General features: G+C 45.8%; 1 protein-coding gene across 1 annotated transcript; it reads right to left on the reverse strand.

The window, feature by feature from the left end:
- Positions 1-619: 619 nt before the first annotated feature.
- GLT6D1 (glycosyltransferase 6 domain containing 1) lies at positions 620-15,490 on the reverse strand. The gene is made up of 8 exons (XM_089534674.1): positions 15,465-15,490; positions 12,009-12,100; positions 11,356-11,442; positions 10,857-10,889; positions 8,274-8,345; positions 7,569-7,628; positions 2,540-2,677; positions 620-1,513 (listed from the first exon to the last, which is right to left on the reverse strand). The coding sequence occupies exons 3-8, from the start codon at positions 11,439-11,441 to the stop codon at positions 820-822; spliced, it is 1,083 nt and encodes a 360-aa protein (XP_089390800.1). The 5' UTR covers position 11,442; positions 12,009-12,100; positions 15,465-15,490; the 3' UTR covers positions 620-819.
- Between the last annotated feature and the right edge of the window lie 2,803 nt (positions 15,491-18,293).

An 18,293-nucleotide genomic window follows, 5' to 3' on the forward strand; every position in this document is an offset into this window, starting at 1 on the left:
ATCGCCACATACTTCCATTTTTTCCTCTGCAAAATGGCAATGGGATGAGAAATTATATCACTTCTTGTTACCATTTTGAGGGGGGACTGCAGAGGAAAAGAGGAGTCTTTGGGTTTGCTATGAGGCCTGTTGCCCACAAAAGGGTCAGAGGAGGAGAGTTGTGTAAAAATGTCTACAAAAAGTGTACACATTAATAAGGGGGGGGGAATCAGTGCAGAAAGTACATACATGAAGAAAAGGGTGCACCCAAATACAAATGTTTGTGCAAACCTTTTGGAGAGTTTTGCATCCTGGTGTGAACCAAGCATGCAGGCGGGATTGAGAGACATGCAATGAAATTGTGATGGAGAGGTGTGTTGCGTTGTTTCCAGTTCAGTCCCATTGTTTTTGCAATTTAATTTCTCCTCTCTTTTCTTTTACGTCTTCCCTTTTAGAGAGGTTAGGATGGAGGCCATTTGGGGCTACTGTGGGCCACACCAATTTTGCCATGCCACCATAAAAGGGACCAGAACGGACACCTGGCTTTGCACCATTTTGCACCCCAAACGCTCCGTCCGACACGATTTCCTGAGAGCAGCAAACAACCACAACTGTCCGCACCGACACCAAAGGCCCGGAGGTCCTTTTCAGGTACGGCCGTCCTGCCATTCCTGTCTAGTCCTTCCAGGCTTAGAAGAGAAGCCTTCACAGTTTGAGAGAAAGGATGGGACACCATTCCACAGTTTACATTTTGGGCAAGAAACTCCTCTTTCAATTCCATGCAAACTGTGGCAGAGAGGAACAGCCTCAGCTGCTCTTCGCCGCACAAAAACTGACAAGTCAGTCATAATCCCTGACCTCTTCGTACTCTTTGGGCGACCAGGCCAGCTTGACCGACTGGATTTCCTCGGGGATGCCGATTTTATAATCCCAGCAGTACTCCGGGGATAACAACTTGGTGGGTTTGTTGAGCAGGTAGTACTTGTTCAGGTGGCTTTCATCGTGCCACACGGCCTCATAGTTCTGCCTCTTGTCTCTCCGGATGCCTTCGTAGCATTCCCTGGTGAGGTTCAGGACGCGCATAGGGGTCCCCCCGAACACAGCCCCGTGGTAATAGTAGTCCCCTTCCCCATAGGGGATGTAGGCGGCCGACTCGGGGTTCCTCTCGTAAGTGAACGACTCCTTCTCCTTCTTGTAAAACCAGGCGTGGAGCTGGGCCACCGACTCGTCCAGCGCCTCCACGCCATAGTCGTCCTCAAAGATCTGGTCCACGTCCATGCAGAAAAGGAAGTCCACCTCGTGGCGGATGTGGCTCTCGATCAGGTCCGCGATGACCTTCATCCGTATCATGCTGATGTCCTGCCACCGGCGTTGCCGGCTGATCTGGAAGACCTTCATGGTCCGCAGGGGCCCCAGCTCGACTGCAGGCACTTTGGAGGGGTCGTCCACCATGATGTAGAAGACCACCTTGTGGCCGGCCATGAAGAAGATGTCGGCAGAGCTCAAGAAGTTGTTCAAGTATTTGTCCAGGTACCTTGGGAAGCGGGGATGAGAAAGAGACACATGAGTGCTTTCCGTGATAGGATCCTCTCCTTACCTGGGAGGATTAGACACCATTTTGGGCAAGGCAATGGGTTCCAACTCTTCTTGGTGCACAGAGTTGGGGAAAGCATGTACAGAGACCTTGTAGCAGCACCTTTCGGACTAACTGAGGCCCCATACAGACAGGCCAAAATAAAACTGCTTCGGGTCACTTTGGAGGTATGCTGTTTAAATGATGCATGCGTACTAAGAGTCCGGAAGCCACGCCAAAGCAGCACTCCAGTCCTTAGGACTGGGTCATGGCTTTGGCGCAGCTTCTGGACTCTTAGTACGCATGCATCATTTAAACAGCATACCTCCAAAGTGACCCAAAGCAGCTTTATTTTGGCCTGTCTGTATGGGGCCTGAAAGAAAGAAATTGGCAGCATGAGCTTTCCTAAACTTAAGTCTACTTCCTCAGATGCATTTGGTGGCGTGGAAGCCAGGCATAGACATATATATATATATATATATATATATATATATGCCACAGGTATGTGAGGATGCCAATACAAATTGCATATCCTTTGTGTATGGAAAATTCCTTTTAAACACTGCAATACAGTGCAGACCCAAGCCATTTGATGGATTCTTATCTCCCTACATGAGTGCTTCCCAAACTTTAGTCCTCCAGGCATTTTGAACTTCAACTCCCAGAATCCCCAGCCAGTTTGGCCAACAGCCAAAACATCTGAAGTCCAAAACATCTGGGAAGACCAAATTTTGGGAACCACTGACCAATACAATCCTATTTGAGCTCTAAAATCTTTGGGAGAGATCTGAAATCTGTCTGAATCTCCACTGCAGAAATAATGCAGTTTGACACCGCTTCAACTGCCATGGTTGCATCCTCCTATGGAATCCTGGGATTTGTCGTTTGTTGTGGCACTGTCCCTGAGGTTTGTGGCTAAAGCCGTGGTCTAAGGCATCTTTATAGCCCTTGAACAGAGCAGTGCTGACTCCTCTGAGCAGAACTTACTTCCCAATGGCAAAGACGGTCAAGCCAACGGTGATTGGGTGCTTCTTGTAGTAATTCTCCAAGGCCGGTTTCTTAAAGGTTTTATCCCAAATGATGGGGGCTAACCAAGAGGTCAGGGTGGGATTCTTCCTTTCTGCACTGCAAGGAAAGAAGAAGGGTAGGGAAAGACGGGGGCAAAGACTGTGAAAATCCCATTTCAAGTCTAACTCCTCTCCTTCTCCAGGGCCCACAATCAACGGCAGAAGATTAAGCGGCTCCAAACACTTCCAAAAGCCTTGGTGCAAGCTCTTCCATGCACCAAGAAGACAACAACACAAACACTTCTAACCATTCAAAGGTTAACCTAAAGCAGCAATTCCCAAACTTTTGGTGTTTGGGATTTTGTGTCCCAGAAGCCTCAGCCATCTTGGGCAATGCTCTGTGATCATGAGATCTAAAGTCCAAAATACCAGGAGGACCAGAGTTTGGGGATTACCGACCTAAAGACTGGGGGACCTGAGTTTCAACCCCCTCTTTGGTTGTGAAGCTCATTAAAAGCCCTTTTTCGATCTACTCCTCATGACTGCTGGAAGGACAGAAAGGGAGAGAACTCAACCCCTTTATCCCAAGACTTTAAATGTCATAAGTTCATAAAGGATCCAAGAAGTCCCTTTTGAGGGGCATGCCTTTCTCCCTGTGCCCAGCAGATGGTGCCAACGGAGTCTGCAAAGCAAAGTCAAGGCTTTCATGGCTGGCATCCATAGGTTTTTGTGGGGGGTTTTGGGCTATGAGGCCATGTTCTAGAAGAGCTTATTCCTGATGTTTCCCCAGCAACCAACAGTGTATATATGTGTGTGTGTGTGTGTGTATCCCACTCTCTTGCATGCCAGCATTCTCTGAAGATGCCAGCCACAGATGTTGGCGAAACATCAGGAAGAAACTCTTCCAGAACCTGAAAAACCCACAAAAACCTAGAGTCTGCAAAGCCTCCATCAAAACCAGCATTTACAGTATCTGCCCATTGCTACAGCCAGTGGCCAGCATGAAGAAAGTTGTGGCCCAATTTATCTGGACGGCGCCAGTTTGAGAATGGGTGCAAGCAATGGCGTCACCCGGTGCAGGAGGGGCACCCACCTTCCCTTTCTCCAAAGCGGACCCCAAAGAAAAGGCACTGACCCCAACCAGTGTCCACTGCTTGAGAGGACAGTGCTGCGGCCTTTAAATGGCCACCCAGGGAGTGTGGCGCTGCTGCTGCTGCTGCTGGATATGAGGTGAAGTCCCCCAAAAGAAATGTTTCCAAGTTCTAGTTTGGAGGCAGAAATTCAGGCTTCCTTCTCCAGCCCTGGCTCTGCTCCTGAGGAGGAGACCTAACTCAGGGCTTCAGGGCTCAAGGCTACATGCCCTCCAAATGGGAAGGGTTTGCTGGACTTGCTATAGGAACCCTTGGTAGCCAAGGGCCAAGGTGTGCCATGCCCTCCTGCCTCACTCCAGGGCTAAAGCCAACAGCAGACAGTCCCTCTGTGCCCAGCAGGGTCTGGGGACTGGTCTTAACCTCCCCCCCCCCCCCCTTTTCCTCCTAATCTCACTTGCAAGATGGTGGCACCATGCTCCTGGGTTGGCAGGGCTAGGATCTGCCAAGGATAAATAAGGTTTATTCCTATCAGCGGCAGGCGGGAGATAACTATTTAGGAGTGGTGCTTTATCTAGATGTCCCTGCCTTTGGGGAAAGAGAGAGAGAGATTGTGCACAGGTTCATTATGGCTCCCAGCTAAACCTATGACTCCCTTAAATGCTCTGGCTTGTTTGTAATGCGCCCGGTCCAGGTTTTATTTGCTAATTTTAAAAGTATACCATTGTACCTGCTATTTTTAGCCTACCACTTTGAAAGAGTATGGTTTGGACAAACTGCTTTAACATTCAGACTTCTATATTCATTGCAACAAACATAATGCCTTTATGTATTTTTAACAAACCTTATGCCAGGACATAAATCCCTTGCCATGGGAATCTTTCCTGTTTCCCTCGCTAGGCTGCTGCCTGCTTTGGCACTTCCCACAAATACTGGGGTTACACTTGCTTTCCTCAGAAGAGGATTCAAAGTGAGCCGGTTCCCAAGGACAGCCAACAGCATGAGTTGCTTCCCTGCTGTGTTTCTTGCACAATTTTAGAAGGCCAGAGATTTATGGTGAGGGGAGAAGCAGGAAAAGGAAGGAAAGAAATGGCTTTCTTAGTGCCACGTGCCCTAAAACAAAGCCCCATTAAAAATAAGTTTTCAGTTCTTGGAGGCTTCCAGGAGCAGTCGCTTTATATACTGTCTCCAGGTCGAGACCCAACCCGCATCCTTTACGTGGTCATTTGGCTACTTCTAGTTTATTTTGGATTTGCTGAAGATTTTAGGCCAAGGGCAATCTGGTGCAAACTACCTGAGGCTTAAAACTGCTTTCCTTCTGCCAAAGTTGCCCGCCCTTCATCTAAAGCAGTGATTCCCAATCTCTGGTCCTCCAGATGTTTTGGACATCAGCTCTCCAAAGCCTCAGCCATCTTGGACCATAGATTCTGGGAGCCGATGTCCCAAACATCTGGAAGACCAGTTTAGGAGTCACTGAGTGCATTGATCACACAAATAATAGAGAATGCTGCTTTAGCTCAGCCCAGATTGTCTTCTCTGATGAACAGCAGAAGCAAGAATTCTCTGGGGTTTCAGGCAAGAAGCTCCAAGCTTAGAAGATGCTTCCAAAAAGGTCCTCTCCTATGTTTCCACCAGATGTGCCTTTGAAGGTGGTGGGCCCTCCTGCAAAGGAGATACGGTCCTTCAGTCAACTTTCTTATGGCACTGCTCCAGACACTCTCATATCACTTGTTATTTGCCATCAGACTTTGACTTATGGTGACCCTTTGCATGACAGGCCTCCAAGAGTCCTAAACCTAACCCTAACCCTGCTCTGGTCTTGCAACCTTAGGGCAGATGTGGCTTCCTTCGCTGAACCAATAAAGGATTGATTTCCACACTGCGAGAAAGGTGGGATACAAAATGAAATGAAACAAAATGACTAAATCCTCTTTTCCAACTGCCTTCCACCTTACCAAGCCTTACTTTTTCCAGCGAACCACGTTGTCTCAAGCACAACAGCCTCAGTTTACTCATCTTTGGCTTCTAGGGAGAGTTCAGGCTTGCTTTGCTCTAAGACCCATTGAATATGCCTTTTTGGCATCCCATTGTCTCTGCAGAACTGTTTTCCAGGCAATGGGCTTCAAATGTTGATTTTCCTCCTGCCTGCTTTCTTTGCTGTCCAGCTTTCACTACCAGGCATAGAAACTGGAAATGCAATGGCTTGGACGGTCCTGACTTTGGTATTTAGCGATGCGTCTTTGTACTTTCAGGCCAGGTCACCAATCCATGGCGCAGCTGAGTGGATCCATTAGTTAAAACTAGACGGCAGCCCAACACTGTTGCAACAGCTGTCCAGGATTTCAGGTAAGAGGACTCTTTCCTAAGATATTTAATGGAGAACCCACTTTCTGAATGCTGAAAGGGGTGCTCTCCTACCCTTTACTTCCACAACAAGGAGACGCAGCCACACGTCTGATTGGGATTTAAGAATATTCAGGAGCCACAGGTCAGTTGGGGTCCCTGGTGTCTCCTGTAAACATGGGTGTTTTTGCTCTCCAGCCCTTACAAGGGTGTGTGGGGTGCGTGTCCATTCAGGAATTTAGTCTGGCCCACACCTAGGAATTGTTTGCCACATCGAGACTTGGGACTCTGCAGCCCCAAAAGCGTGTTAGAACATTTTCGCTGGGGAGTGTCAGGAAGTGCAGAACGTTTGCCTGACAGAACGCTAAGTGGAACCAGATGTTCTGAAAACATCTGCAAGATTTTTTAAACACACAACACACAAAGACACATTTCCAGCTACTCTTGCCTGGATTTAATTTTAGCAGGCTATATTCAGCCTCTGTGAGTTCCAGCAAAACCTAACTCTCTTATAGACACACATATCCAAACCCTGAATAAAAAGGTTCTAAAACTGGGCTCGTTCCCAGATTTCCCTGAAAACCTGCTCACTCCAAGCGCCTATGAGAAAGCACATTTTGAAACCCCTGTTTGCAGGTTGTTTTGAGTCTGGCGCATGGTCTTTGCTCTTTAAAGGTGCACTTGTTCCTCCGCATGCGCTGGGGTTCGGGGCACAGGACCCCATGAAATAACAAAAACACGATGGTTTTACCAGAGAGGACACTTCTCTAGGAATCTCTAGGTCCTCCAGTGCAACTCTGTGGTCAACATCTGCCAGAAATGGTTTCCCCCCTGATTGTTAAACCCAGGAGTTCCTCTTGGCCAGGTAATGCAATATTGCAGAAACGTCTGGTATCTGTATGGGAAGATGGCTGTTTGTAAAAGGCTTAAGCAAGGGCCCTTGGTGTTGCAATCTCAATGAACAAGCATCCCATGGGGAAACTGTTCTGGAGTTTCAAGATGACACAAAACGTCTGCCTTTGCTTGCCTCATGGGCTTTTCCTTTTCGGCTGGGTTGAACTTCCTCAAGCTCCAACTCAGCATAGATCTGAGCTAATGAACTATGCATAGCAAGGAGGAAGGGTTAGTAGCTAGAAAGGAGGTTAAAGAATAGTTACTGTTTGTATGAAGTCAAAGGCTTTCCTGGCTGGCATCCATAGAGTTTTGTGGGGTTTTTGGGTGATGTGGCCATGTTCCAGAAGAGTTTGTTTCTGACGTTTCAGCAGCCATAGATGCTGGTGAAACGTCAGGAATAACCTCTTCCAGAACACACAGCCCTAAAAGCCCACAAAAAACTATAGTTACCATTTACTTTAGTCAATGAACTAGTTAGTAACTCTTTAAACCTCTCCATGGAGCCAAACAGCAAAGACTCCCCAACTTTGTTCCTCCAGATGTTTTGGACTCCAGCTCCAAAGATACCTGGCTGCTGACCAAGACGGCGAGGGCTTCTGGGAAATGAAGTCCAAAACACCTGGATGACCAACATTCGGAAACCACTGAGCAAGAATATTGAAAATCCAAAATGCTCTTTCTTACCGTGGCTCAAACCAGGCAGTCAGCCGCAGCCCCTTTGGTTCTTTATTGGCGTATTTGTGCCTGTAATAAAGCAATGACAAGAAACTGAGATCCCACTTGCTGGGAAAGGTTGCTTCTAAACATCAGAACCTGTCTGTGCACTTGCTGCCTTTCCACAGTTGGATGGAGTGGAATGAATCTTTGACTGGTCAGCTATTTAACATCCTGGTATTCACCGTGGCTCTCACAAAGATGAATGTAATACTAAAATGCAGCTGTAGTAGAAACCATTTGAAAACTACAACTGGCATCACTGCTTGGGAATGACATCTTTGCAAGTGGATTGACACCTGAATTAAGTTGTTGGGTATCCCAGCCACTTTGGGCAGAAACTTTCACCTCCTAGGAGCAAAATGGTTTTCTCGCCCTTCACTCTTCTATGCAGCATCTTCATTAATGTCCTCATTTTATTTTGGACCTTATCTCCTGAATCGATTTTAATTTCTAGGGATGAGCCCTGGAGTGGCAGAAATTATAAGGGTGCCTTTGAGCATGTGTAGAGTAGTTATCAAATTGTATTTGTTTGCTTGCTGTACTTGGATGTATATGCAACCTGGCCTTCCTTTTACCTCCTTTTGTACTCACAGGCCTGGCCAGCCTACTTGGGCTTGGGCTTTTCAGTTTTATTTTTGCTTGGGTTTAAACTGTATGCCTTCTTCTTACTACCTTGGTTCAAACCATCTGGGGATGGCCAGCCACTGCTCCGATTCGTTTTTTAACTGGATGAACTTTAGGTGCCTGCAAGAAACAGTGAAGAGATATATATATACATATATGTTTAAAAGGACATGGAAATGATTGGTTAAACATGAGTTATGCCAGGAATAGGATTCTGCTTTGCATGCAGCAGTTTCAGAATCAATCATGGGAATCCCAGCTGAAAAGGGAACTTGGCTAATAGTCTGTGGAGAAAGGTTAGACCAATACTTCTCAAAATGTGGGGGACCTGCCAATTTTCCCCCAATCTGGTGTCACATATGTGTCCATTGGCCACAGCTGTCTCTTTCTTTCCTGGAAACTCACTGTGTGATGTTCATGGACCAACACATCACACTTTTGAGTAGATTACTTAGGGCTAGTTGGCCAAACTATGTGCGCCAAGAATGGAGGCTTGCTTTTCAACCCCCTGAAATTGCATTCCAGAGAAGTTCTCTCAACATCCTTGTTCCAGATGGGCAAAAACAAAACACATGCACACAACCCCCCCCAAAAAAATAACCCCCCACCTCTCCCCTTATCCCTGGCAGCAGGAAAACCGTCATAACAGCAAGGAGAGAATACCAATTAGCAACCGGCTGCCCTTCCATGACTCCCAAAATCTGTCCCTGTGGCTACCCTACTCTGCCTTAAGGCCCCCTCGGCCCAGCCAAGGCGGAAGGGGAACGTACTCATTAGATTCCCACACAAGGAGGTATATTTAAACCTCACAGACAGACGCTGCCCAACTGGTGTCACAACAGTCGGCGCAGTGAGCGGGAGTCTCCTCTTGGGTGGTGACAGCTGTCAGTCATCCCCTTCCCCCCTCCAAGAGCCCCATTTTATTTTACTGAGGGTCCTTGGTATCTGCTGGGGTTTGGTTCCAGGGCCCTCCATGGATACCAAAATCCATGGCTGTGCAAGTCTTATTAAATACTCCATAGGTACCAATTTTTAAAATTTATTTTGACCTTAGATAACAATCTCCAACATTACATCGTTCCAAATATTCTTAAAACATAGATTTAAATATACGTATTTACAATTTGACTCCCTGCAGTTCATCCAGTTTGTACAAACCTTTATCACTTAAACCCTAATGTCTTCAATACAGCTGCAAAATTTTTCAGTCCCCCGAGAATTAAAACTTCAAGCTTAATTTATTTGATCATTCTATCTCAGTCCATATTATCTAGTGTCTCTATAGGCTTAACCCTTTCCTTTTACAATACAACAATATCGGGGCTCAGTCTTGCTCTACTTGCTGTGTATTTTGTCTTTTCAGTCTGGCAGTCAGTGTATCCATACTCGTCATAGCTAAAGGTTTCCAAATCCAATCCTCTACTGAGGGTACTTCTGTTTTCTTCCAATTTTTTGCTAAGCGTTTCAACACAACTTTGTAGCACTTCTTCTTTTATCCTATATCTGTCTATCTATCTATCCCTCCAAAACTGCACTTTGCTTTAGTCTTGTTGACTGACACCTTGTTTAGCGAAAGGCAAGATATAAATCAGTAACTCACAACTGCCAACCAAAAAGCAGTTTTTCCTAAAGACTAGCATGGCTGTTGTTTATTAAAGAGAGAAACCTGGGGAAAAGAGAGAGGGACATGGAGAGAAACCAGGGAAAAAGAGGCTTCGTGTCTGATCTGATGTTGCAACTCCTTCCTAAAACAGTGAGTTACAGGGAGAGGAAGAACGCAATGCTGCGCTAGGTTTGCACATGGAGAGGATGAGCAACTGCTGTCTTTATGTCTTTTGTGACCCATTGTCAGCTGAACATGTTTAATGAATATAACATCTCTAGTCATGCTGTGCTTATTATGACTCATGGGCAAGTTTGCTGGATTCTTGTGGCTAATGTCAGACTCAGGCCACCCTTGGTATTCTCTCAATAGGACAAAACAAACGCCCATGCAGATCCACACAGGCTGCGTGCCTTTTTTGGCAATGAAGCAGACACAAAGCTTAGGGGGAAAGGTGGGTTGGAAAAGTACCTGGAGTAGTAGTAGTAGTAGTAGTGTTGCAGTAGTAGTAGTAGATAGCAATAGATTCACCTGAAGGTTCGCCCTAAGTCAGAAATGACTTGAAGGTGCACAACAGCAACAATTGTATGTAAAGCGCTGTGTAAATTTACAGTCCTCCATAAATAAAGCTTAATAATAATAATAATAATAATAATTAACCCTAACATAGCTCTATGTGTGTGAATTAGTGCCATAACTCAAGAGAGTGTAGTAGTAGTAGTAATAATAATAATAATAATAATAATAATAATATCCTGCCCTTCTCCCAGGACTGGGACTCAGAGTCGCTTACAACATTAAAGACAATGCAATTGAAAACATGCACAAATAGTACATTAAAACTGAATTAAATCAGTACAATAAATCATGCCAGTTCAGTTTAAAACCCCTTGGCATCTTGAAAGCAGAGCTTGTAAAATTTTACTTTCCTATCCAAGAGCCACTTGCTCCCAGTTGGAGTAGATCCTCATGAGAGAGACCTTTTGCACATTCAAAGCAAGCGAGCAAAAGTACGGCCTGCCATTTACCTGCTGTTGTACATCCACATCAATGTGTCATCCCTGTCAAAACAGAAAGAAAAGGAAAATGAATGGACTGCATAACATCCAAACCTAGGCTGCAAGTATCATGACTGGACTGTGACACACAGACTGGGAGGATACATTGCAACCCCCCCCCAAAAAAAAACCCACTGAGCAAATCCATGCTTTCATGCGCAAAAGTGGTTGTGATGTTAATGCATCTCCACCTGAGCTTGGAAAGTTACTTTTTAATATTATTTTATATTATATTTTATTATTTTAAAATAAAGAAAAAAGAAATGAGGAATACAGGAAGCTTCCATGAAAGAATACACTTCGGAACAGAGAGAGACGAACATAAGACTTTATCACATGGAAATGTAAAGGGGGACTATCCCATGAAAGCCACCCAATTCTCAGCCCCATTTTGAAGAGTGATTTGGGGAGCCTGCGCATGTCCTTGGAAGGGGAAACGACCACAAAACACCAAGGACCCTCTCCTTACCTGTCCAAATACACAAAAAGGGCCAGCGATAAGAGCACAAGGAAGGAGATCCATAACAGAACCGTCTTTTCACGGGAGAAGGTCATCCTTTGCAGAACAGACAAGAAAGCGGGAGGGGAAAATCAATTCAAAGCCAATAGAAGAGATGCTAATAACAGCAATGAATACCCAGCTGAGATGAAGGGCAATAACATGGAGGTATCCTGAATGGGATCATCTCAGCTCAATGGCTAAGCTTGCCCAGCTCCAGAACCGGTTCCCAGTGCCAGCCAACAAACCTTGGAACTGGGGGTTATTTTTATTTCCAGCTAGCACAAAAACTGGTAGCATTTGCCATGCTTGCCATTCACAACCTGGATTTGTATTAATAGTTGTGTTAAGGAGGGAAAGAGAGGGGGACTTGTTAATAATGTAAGATCCGCCCTTTGCTTTGGATTCCCCTCTCCAGAAAAAAAGGTTCACTTCTGATAAGGAAAATAGACAGACAGTTCATGGGGGAAGTATTCAGCTATAGGTGCCCAAAGACATCCCTCTGCCAGCCTCTTTCAGCATAACAAAAGACACAAAGGAATCCCCTCGCACCTCGGAGAATCATTGAGAAAAGGACATTCAAAGTCCTTGTTCTTGTCATGTTTAAAACCGCTTACGTTTACCTCTCTTCCGTTGCTTAGCTTTTGTCCCCTGCGTGGCCAACATCAAGGGCTTGAGCTGTAGGTTCAAGTGACAACGGTCCTCTTTTCTTCTTCTGAAAAGGAATAAAATGGGTGAGCCCTGCTCAGAATGTTGTTTTTTCAAAGTAATGAGTTAATGATAGGTAACAAGTTATCCTGAGGACTTAAGCAAAAGTAGCTAGTAGTTGCAGGGTTTGTGTTTTCCCCCCTCCTCTTTAAAACCATCTTTCCTTTCTCATTCTTCAAAAGTAACATGAACATTGTACTGCTTGGTTATTAAGAAACTGAGTTACTTAGTAGTAGTTAAGAGGATGAACTGGTGGAGGAGAAAACTGGGGAGTGAGAGGTTTGTGTGACTGGAGTTGGCCTGTTTCTTACACACCTGCATCTGTTTCATTGAGGCCCATGGCCTTAAACGCATCCTTCCCCTTGAAAGGCAGGGTTTGTTTTTAATGGAGAGGGATGCAAAGTGCAGCAGTGAGGATGGAAGAAGGGCTTATAAGGAAAGGGTTGGACTCCCTCTTCTAGACCTGCAATTATGGCCCACAAAACGAACTGCAAGTCCCATCTGCATCTGATGCTAGTTGCTTTTGTAAAAAAAGAAAGAAGCCTGCATCCCAAATGCAAGCCGGATCCATTTTGTTTTTAAGCTCCAGCCTTCAAGGAATGGCTACAAGCAAATCTCTCTGCTCAGAAGTCAAGTGAAGATGCACTGGATGCTGGCGCATGCCCTGCTTTTACATGCATGCAAAAGGTAAAAAGATGTATTTTGGGTATCATGGACAAAAACTTGTTAAACTTTGGGTCTCTAACACACGGCAGAAATAATCCAGTTTGAGGCCACTTTAACTGCCCCTGACTCAGTGCTAGGGAATGCTGGGAATTGTAGTTTATTGTGGTACCAGAGAACTCTGACAAAGAAGGCTAAATGTCTCATATAACTACAGTTCCTAGGATTCCCTAGCATTGAGCCAGGGCACTTAAAGCAGTCTCAAATTGGATTATTTCTGCAGTGTGTTTTGGACTCTGAAAAGTTACACCCCACCCCACCTTAGAAGCCAGCATGGTGAGTGTTCATTCATTCACTCATTCATTCATTTGGAGTATTTGTACCCCGCTCTTCCTCTAGAGCAGCTTACAGATTGTGAATGAGACAGTTCCCTGGCCTCAGGCTTACAATCTAAAGGAGACATGGCACAAAAGGAGGGGGGAAAGGGGGCCAGGCCCAGCAGATACTACCGGTTCTTCTCTCCCCCTGAGGCCAAGACAGTGGCAGTTGGAATGGAAGAAGGGTTCTTCATCTGTCCCTGGGCTAGGCATGGCGGAACTGTGTCCATCTCTTCTTCTCTCCCTCCAAGGCCAGGATGATGGGAGTTGGAATGGAGGAAGGGTCTTTCATCATCCTCAATGCTAGGCATGATGGAGCTGTGCCTGCCCCTTCTCTCCCTCTGAGGCCAAGACAGTGGCCCTTGGAATGGAGGGAGAACCCTTCATCTTCCTTTATGCTAGGCACGATAGAGCTGTGCCTGGATCTTCTTTCCCCCTGAGACCAGGACCATGGCCCTTGGAATGGAAGGAGGGCCCTTCGTCTGTCCCTGGGCTAGGCATAGTGGAGCTGTGTGGGACTTGGTGGTATCTCCACACCTCGGGTCACCCAGGGCGAGGGACAAGGGTTCCAGGGTCAGCATGTGCTCCCACCCCATGCTGCCCCATCCTTTTCCTGATGATGGGGAGCATGCGTGGGGATGGTGCAACTGAGTGTCACCCCTCTTCTGGGGTCTCTCTGGTGCAGTCTGCACCATGACCCCCCCCCAAGTGATGCCACTGTTGGACTAGGACTCTGGGAGGCCAGCGTTCAAATCCGTTTGGCGTTTTGATGCCGCCAGAGAAAAGATACCATCCACAGAGTCCACTGGTGTGTTTCTGGTCAAGTTGGGGTTGGAAAAGCACCCAGAGCAAAAGCTCCAAAATGCCCAACAGGTTCATTGCACACAAGTCTGTGATGAGTCTTATGATACTTCTTTGGTCCTGGATATCTTTGCTGTCTTTGAAAAATGTCAAACCCTGGCCTTTGAACTGAGCTGGGAAACAAACTGGTGAGTGGGTCAGTTGCAGGAGTGTCTTTAGTGTTTTACTGTTGTTTCTTAAGCTGACTGATAGGAAAAGGAAGACGCTGAGCGGGGGATTAGATGCAGTGGGCAAAGTGTGTTGCAATGAAAATACCGGTTGCAAAGAGAAAATGGCAAAGGAAGCAGAACGTCATCCGCCTTCCTTTCCATCCCGTCCCAAAGGAAGGAATGGTGGCAGGAGCTGAGCCTTTTGCCTGCTTGGTGTGTATGATCCTGACAATAGGAAAGACAACGGACAGAGCGCACACTTTCCTATGGCAACCTTAAGAAAGACCTAAATAGGAAGGGAACTGATCACGCAGACTAGTGTTACACTTCATGATACACACACACACAAGTCCATCATACAACTTTGTAAACTGCTTAGTATACCAGTAAGCAGTATAGAAATGTACTTCCTATTGCTATTGCTGTGAACAAGGCTGGTCCCAGGATTGCTACAAGATCCCTTTGTATGCCGATAGAGACCAACACAGCTAGGTCTCCACCGTCCATGTGCAGCTTGCAGCAAGTGTGTGTGTTGGCAGGGTGTGTGTTTATATTATCTAGTATCCCAAATGACTGGGGCTGTTCAGCTCTGTTTGAACAGACTAATAAGTCAGAAGCACTTTTGCCGCAGGCCAAAAGAAAGCAATAACATAGCCATTGTCTTAGGATGGTGGGAAACAAAGAAATTCCTCCTCGGCTGCGAAACCCACAAGTCTGGTGTCTGGTGGAACAAGGCACTAGCTGTCAAGTAAGCCTACCTTGCAGGGCTGTCCTGAGCCTAAAAGCCACTGGGTCTGAACTCCTTGGGAGGGAGACAGACGAACAGAACAAGAGTTGGGCGCTTTCCCTGTTCTTTCAAAGACCCCTGTTTTCCAAACTGCAGTCTCCGGGAGAGAATCATGCACCTTGTGTCTAGAGCGGCCTTTTCACCTTTTCCGATGGCTTTCCATATTCTTAAGGAAATTGACCCCTTCCTCAAATCCATTCACAGCAGCCACAACACAGAACCATTCACATAAGCAAAGAAGCAGGCTGTTTTTGAAAACAAGAGGGAAGCACCTTTGCATTAAAGAAGGGGGAAGAAATAGGCCAGACGTAATAAAATAAATGGATAAACATAAGAGATAAACACTATTGCATCGTGTGGCTAAAAACTGAAAGGACAGAGTGAGAAAAGGGAGCAATGAAACAATTAACAGGAACATAGAGAAATGTGCACGTGTGTGTGTGTGTGTAAAAGAGAAAGACACACACAGATTGTATGTTGTACAACATTTTGCTACAAAGCACGAGAAGTTTAGTAGCTCAAGCATATACGTACCTTATGGCCAGATGTTGCGAGTCCTCTGAACTTGCAAACAGGAGGGAAGAGGATATATATATATATATATATATATATATATATATATATAGTGTGTGTGTGTGTGTGTGTGTGTGTAACCTGCACAGTTTATAATCTGCTGATCCCCGCTGGACTTGCATGAAAGGAAACCGTTCCAGCCCTTTCTGTCCAAACTAAGCCCGGTTTTGTTGTTTCTAAGAGGGATTCTTCTGGATCTGGCATCCTGAGCTGTGCCAACAAGAGCCTTCTGAAATCGGAGGCAGGGCGGCTTTTAAAAAGGCAAAACAGTGGCACGGCTGGCCATGACGCGGTCGGTGCAAAGGAGCAAGGCTCCAGAATGTTTCTTATTTCTCTTTCTTATGTGCCGCTGTTGCTTGCTTGCCACGTTTCCTTGTTTTTTGTGCTTGCAAAGAACTGGCGAATCACGTTTCTGTTGGGCGATGGAGATGGGGGAGAAAAACATAGTTTGAAGGTGGAGCCTTTTCCTTCCTGACCAAAAAACAGGGCTGTGGTCAGTAGGGTTTTGAAGACGGGAGCCAGTGTTTGGCAGGAGGCAAGGAATACATTTTTATTCTCCCTGGAGTTCGTAAACGTTTTGGTCTATGGACGTTATCACAAATTGGAGGCAAATTGGTTAAATCCCAACTAGAAGTGGGGTTTTTAAATCCTCAAAACACCCAATGAGAAAAAACGTCAATGAGAAACAGCATGACATTAATCCGAATGCAAAGTCAACAAAATACAGTCCTTTTTACTTTTGAGAAGTAAAAAGGAACAGGTTTTGTTGACTTTGTGTTTGGATTAATGTTGCATTATTTCTTGTTGACTAAATGTCATCGGAACAACTTTTGCTGGCTATTTCTAATTTCCGTTTGGGTTAACCCTGAATGTTGTGCGAAAAACAACCCACTTTTGCAGGTTTTTCCCCACTTTAAATCAAGTTTTTGCACGGGATCCATTCTGTGTGATGAGCTCCTGTGGCATGTTTTGGGATGAGACTTTTTATCACGCGGTCAACCCTGACTCATTCATGAAATTGTACAGAGGATGCAAATGACAATGCAGATATGGCATTCGTGGTTTCGGACTCTGGGAATGTATGTTTGTGCGGATGCAAGGGCCAGTTGGCGAAGGACAGAAAGAAAATCAACTCATTCGAAATGTGGTGCTGGAGAAGAGCCCTTAGGATGATCCCATGGACAGCCAAGAAGACCGACAAATGGGTCCTTGAACAGACTAGAGCTCTCCTTGGAGCCAAGATGGTCAAGCTGAGGCTATCCTACTTTGGCCACATAATGGGAAGGCATGGATCACTAGAAAAACCAATAAGGCTAGGAAAGGTAGAGAGCAGAAGAAAGAGAGGAAGACTACAGACCAGATGGAGAGACTCGATTATGGGCAAGGGCTTGCAGGATCTGGGCAAGACTGCAGTGGATGATAGGGGTTCTTGGAGATGTCTCATCCACAAAGTCTCCATGAGTCGGAACCAACTCAAGGGCAGCTAACAACAACAATGTGCCTTCAAATTACCAATGGACTTTTGGTGACCGCATGAATTTCATCAGGTTTTGCACATGAAGATGAACTAGTCAGAGACTGGCATCCCAGAAAATGGGATCCTAATCCTGCCAGGCAGAAAGCATCCTGTGGGTATCTGCTCCTTAACTATGTTATTTCTGACCAGAAAACGCCCCGAACGAAACAGTGGGGAAACACCGAAGGGTTATGACAACTTGTAAAAGTCGGTCGGCCAGGCAAGGATTTTGCAAGAGTCTGGTGATTCCACCAGAGATAAAAAGAGGCAACCTTATTGCCTCAGCCTTTTGTAGTTTTATGAGCCAAGCCATACTCCATACCTTTCTGTCTTTCCCTGTCCAGTTTCCTTTCCTTTCCCGGTTTGGTCTTACCTGCCTTTATTTGGGTTGAATTTCCCCCTTCATTTGCTGGGTGTAACAAGGTGGTTGAGCATCCCTCATGATGTCATGGGACCAGACCCTTGTGAGGTCACAGATCTGCTCAATATTTCAAGAGGGCAAAGCATTTATAGTTAAGCCCCATCATACATGAGGCATGGCCCAGCCATAAAGCAAAAGACATGGGAGTAAACCTGCAGAAAAACAGGTGGAAGGGTGGGGATGGTAGTCTTTCCTTTTCTTTTTTGAAGCAGTACTTCCCTCCAGATTTTCCACTGGGAAAACTGGGAAAGCAGCAAATGAGTCCTCATAATAGGCAACACTTTCTCCTTCAGATTGATAAGTGAAACTACAGGAGAGAAAAAGGAAGAATCCCAGCCTTCCCAGGAGACTCAGACAAAACTTTTTCATGCAAGTCACTTATAGAAATGCATTCTGCTGCAACCCACCAAAAATAAATAAATGCAGTCATTGGTGCGAAGGGAATTACAATGGTTCCCAAACTTTGGTCCTGTGGATGTTTTGGACTTCAGCTCCCTGAATTCCTGGCTGGGGCTTCTGGGAGTTGAAGTCCAAAACACCTGGAGGACTAAAGTCTGGGAATCACTTCTTGACTAAACATAAGCACAGGACAGGATTTTACGGTCTCCAATTTGGTTCAGGGCTCTGAGGGCTTAACATCCTGGATTTAACAACTTGGATATTCAAATATCCAATATTCAAATATGCAACTACTTAGGGTTCCCGGGGCTAGGCTTGTCTCCACGACTAGGAAGACTTTTTCCATCGCCGCCCCGGCCCTTTGGAACATGCTGCCCATAGAGCTCCGCTCGGCCACCTCCCTGGCCCAATTCAAAAAGGATTTGAAGACCTTCCTTTTTGGCAACGCATTCCC

This window comes from Sceloporus occidentalis, unplaced genomic scaffold (assembly GCF_023333645.1).
Source record: "Sceloporus occidentalis isolate IW3139 unplaced genomic scaffold, rSceOcc1.0.p SCAF_8, whole genome shotgun sequence".
Lineage (NCBI taxonomy): Eukaryota > Metazoa > Chordata > Lepidosauria > Squamata > Phrynosomatidae > Sceloporus > Sceloporus occidentalis.

Bases quoted from the DNA above. Each gene is read 5' to 3' on its own strand.
- GLT6D1 (XM_089534674.1), bottom strand. From the start codon at position 11,441: ATGACCTTCTCCCGTGAAAAGACGGTTCTGTTATGGATCTCCTTCCTT. The intron at 10,890-11,355 runs GTAAGGAGAGGG...CTGTTTTGACAG, and splicing joins CTTTTTGTGTATTTGGACAG to GGATGACACATTGATGTGGA. The intron at 7,629-8,273 runs GTAGTAAGAAGA...GCTTTATTACAG, and splicing joins CCCAGATGGTTTGAACCAAG to GCACAAATACGCCAATAAAG.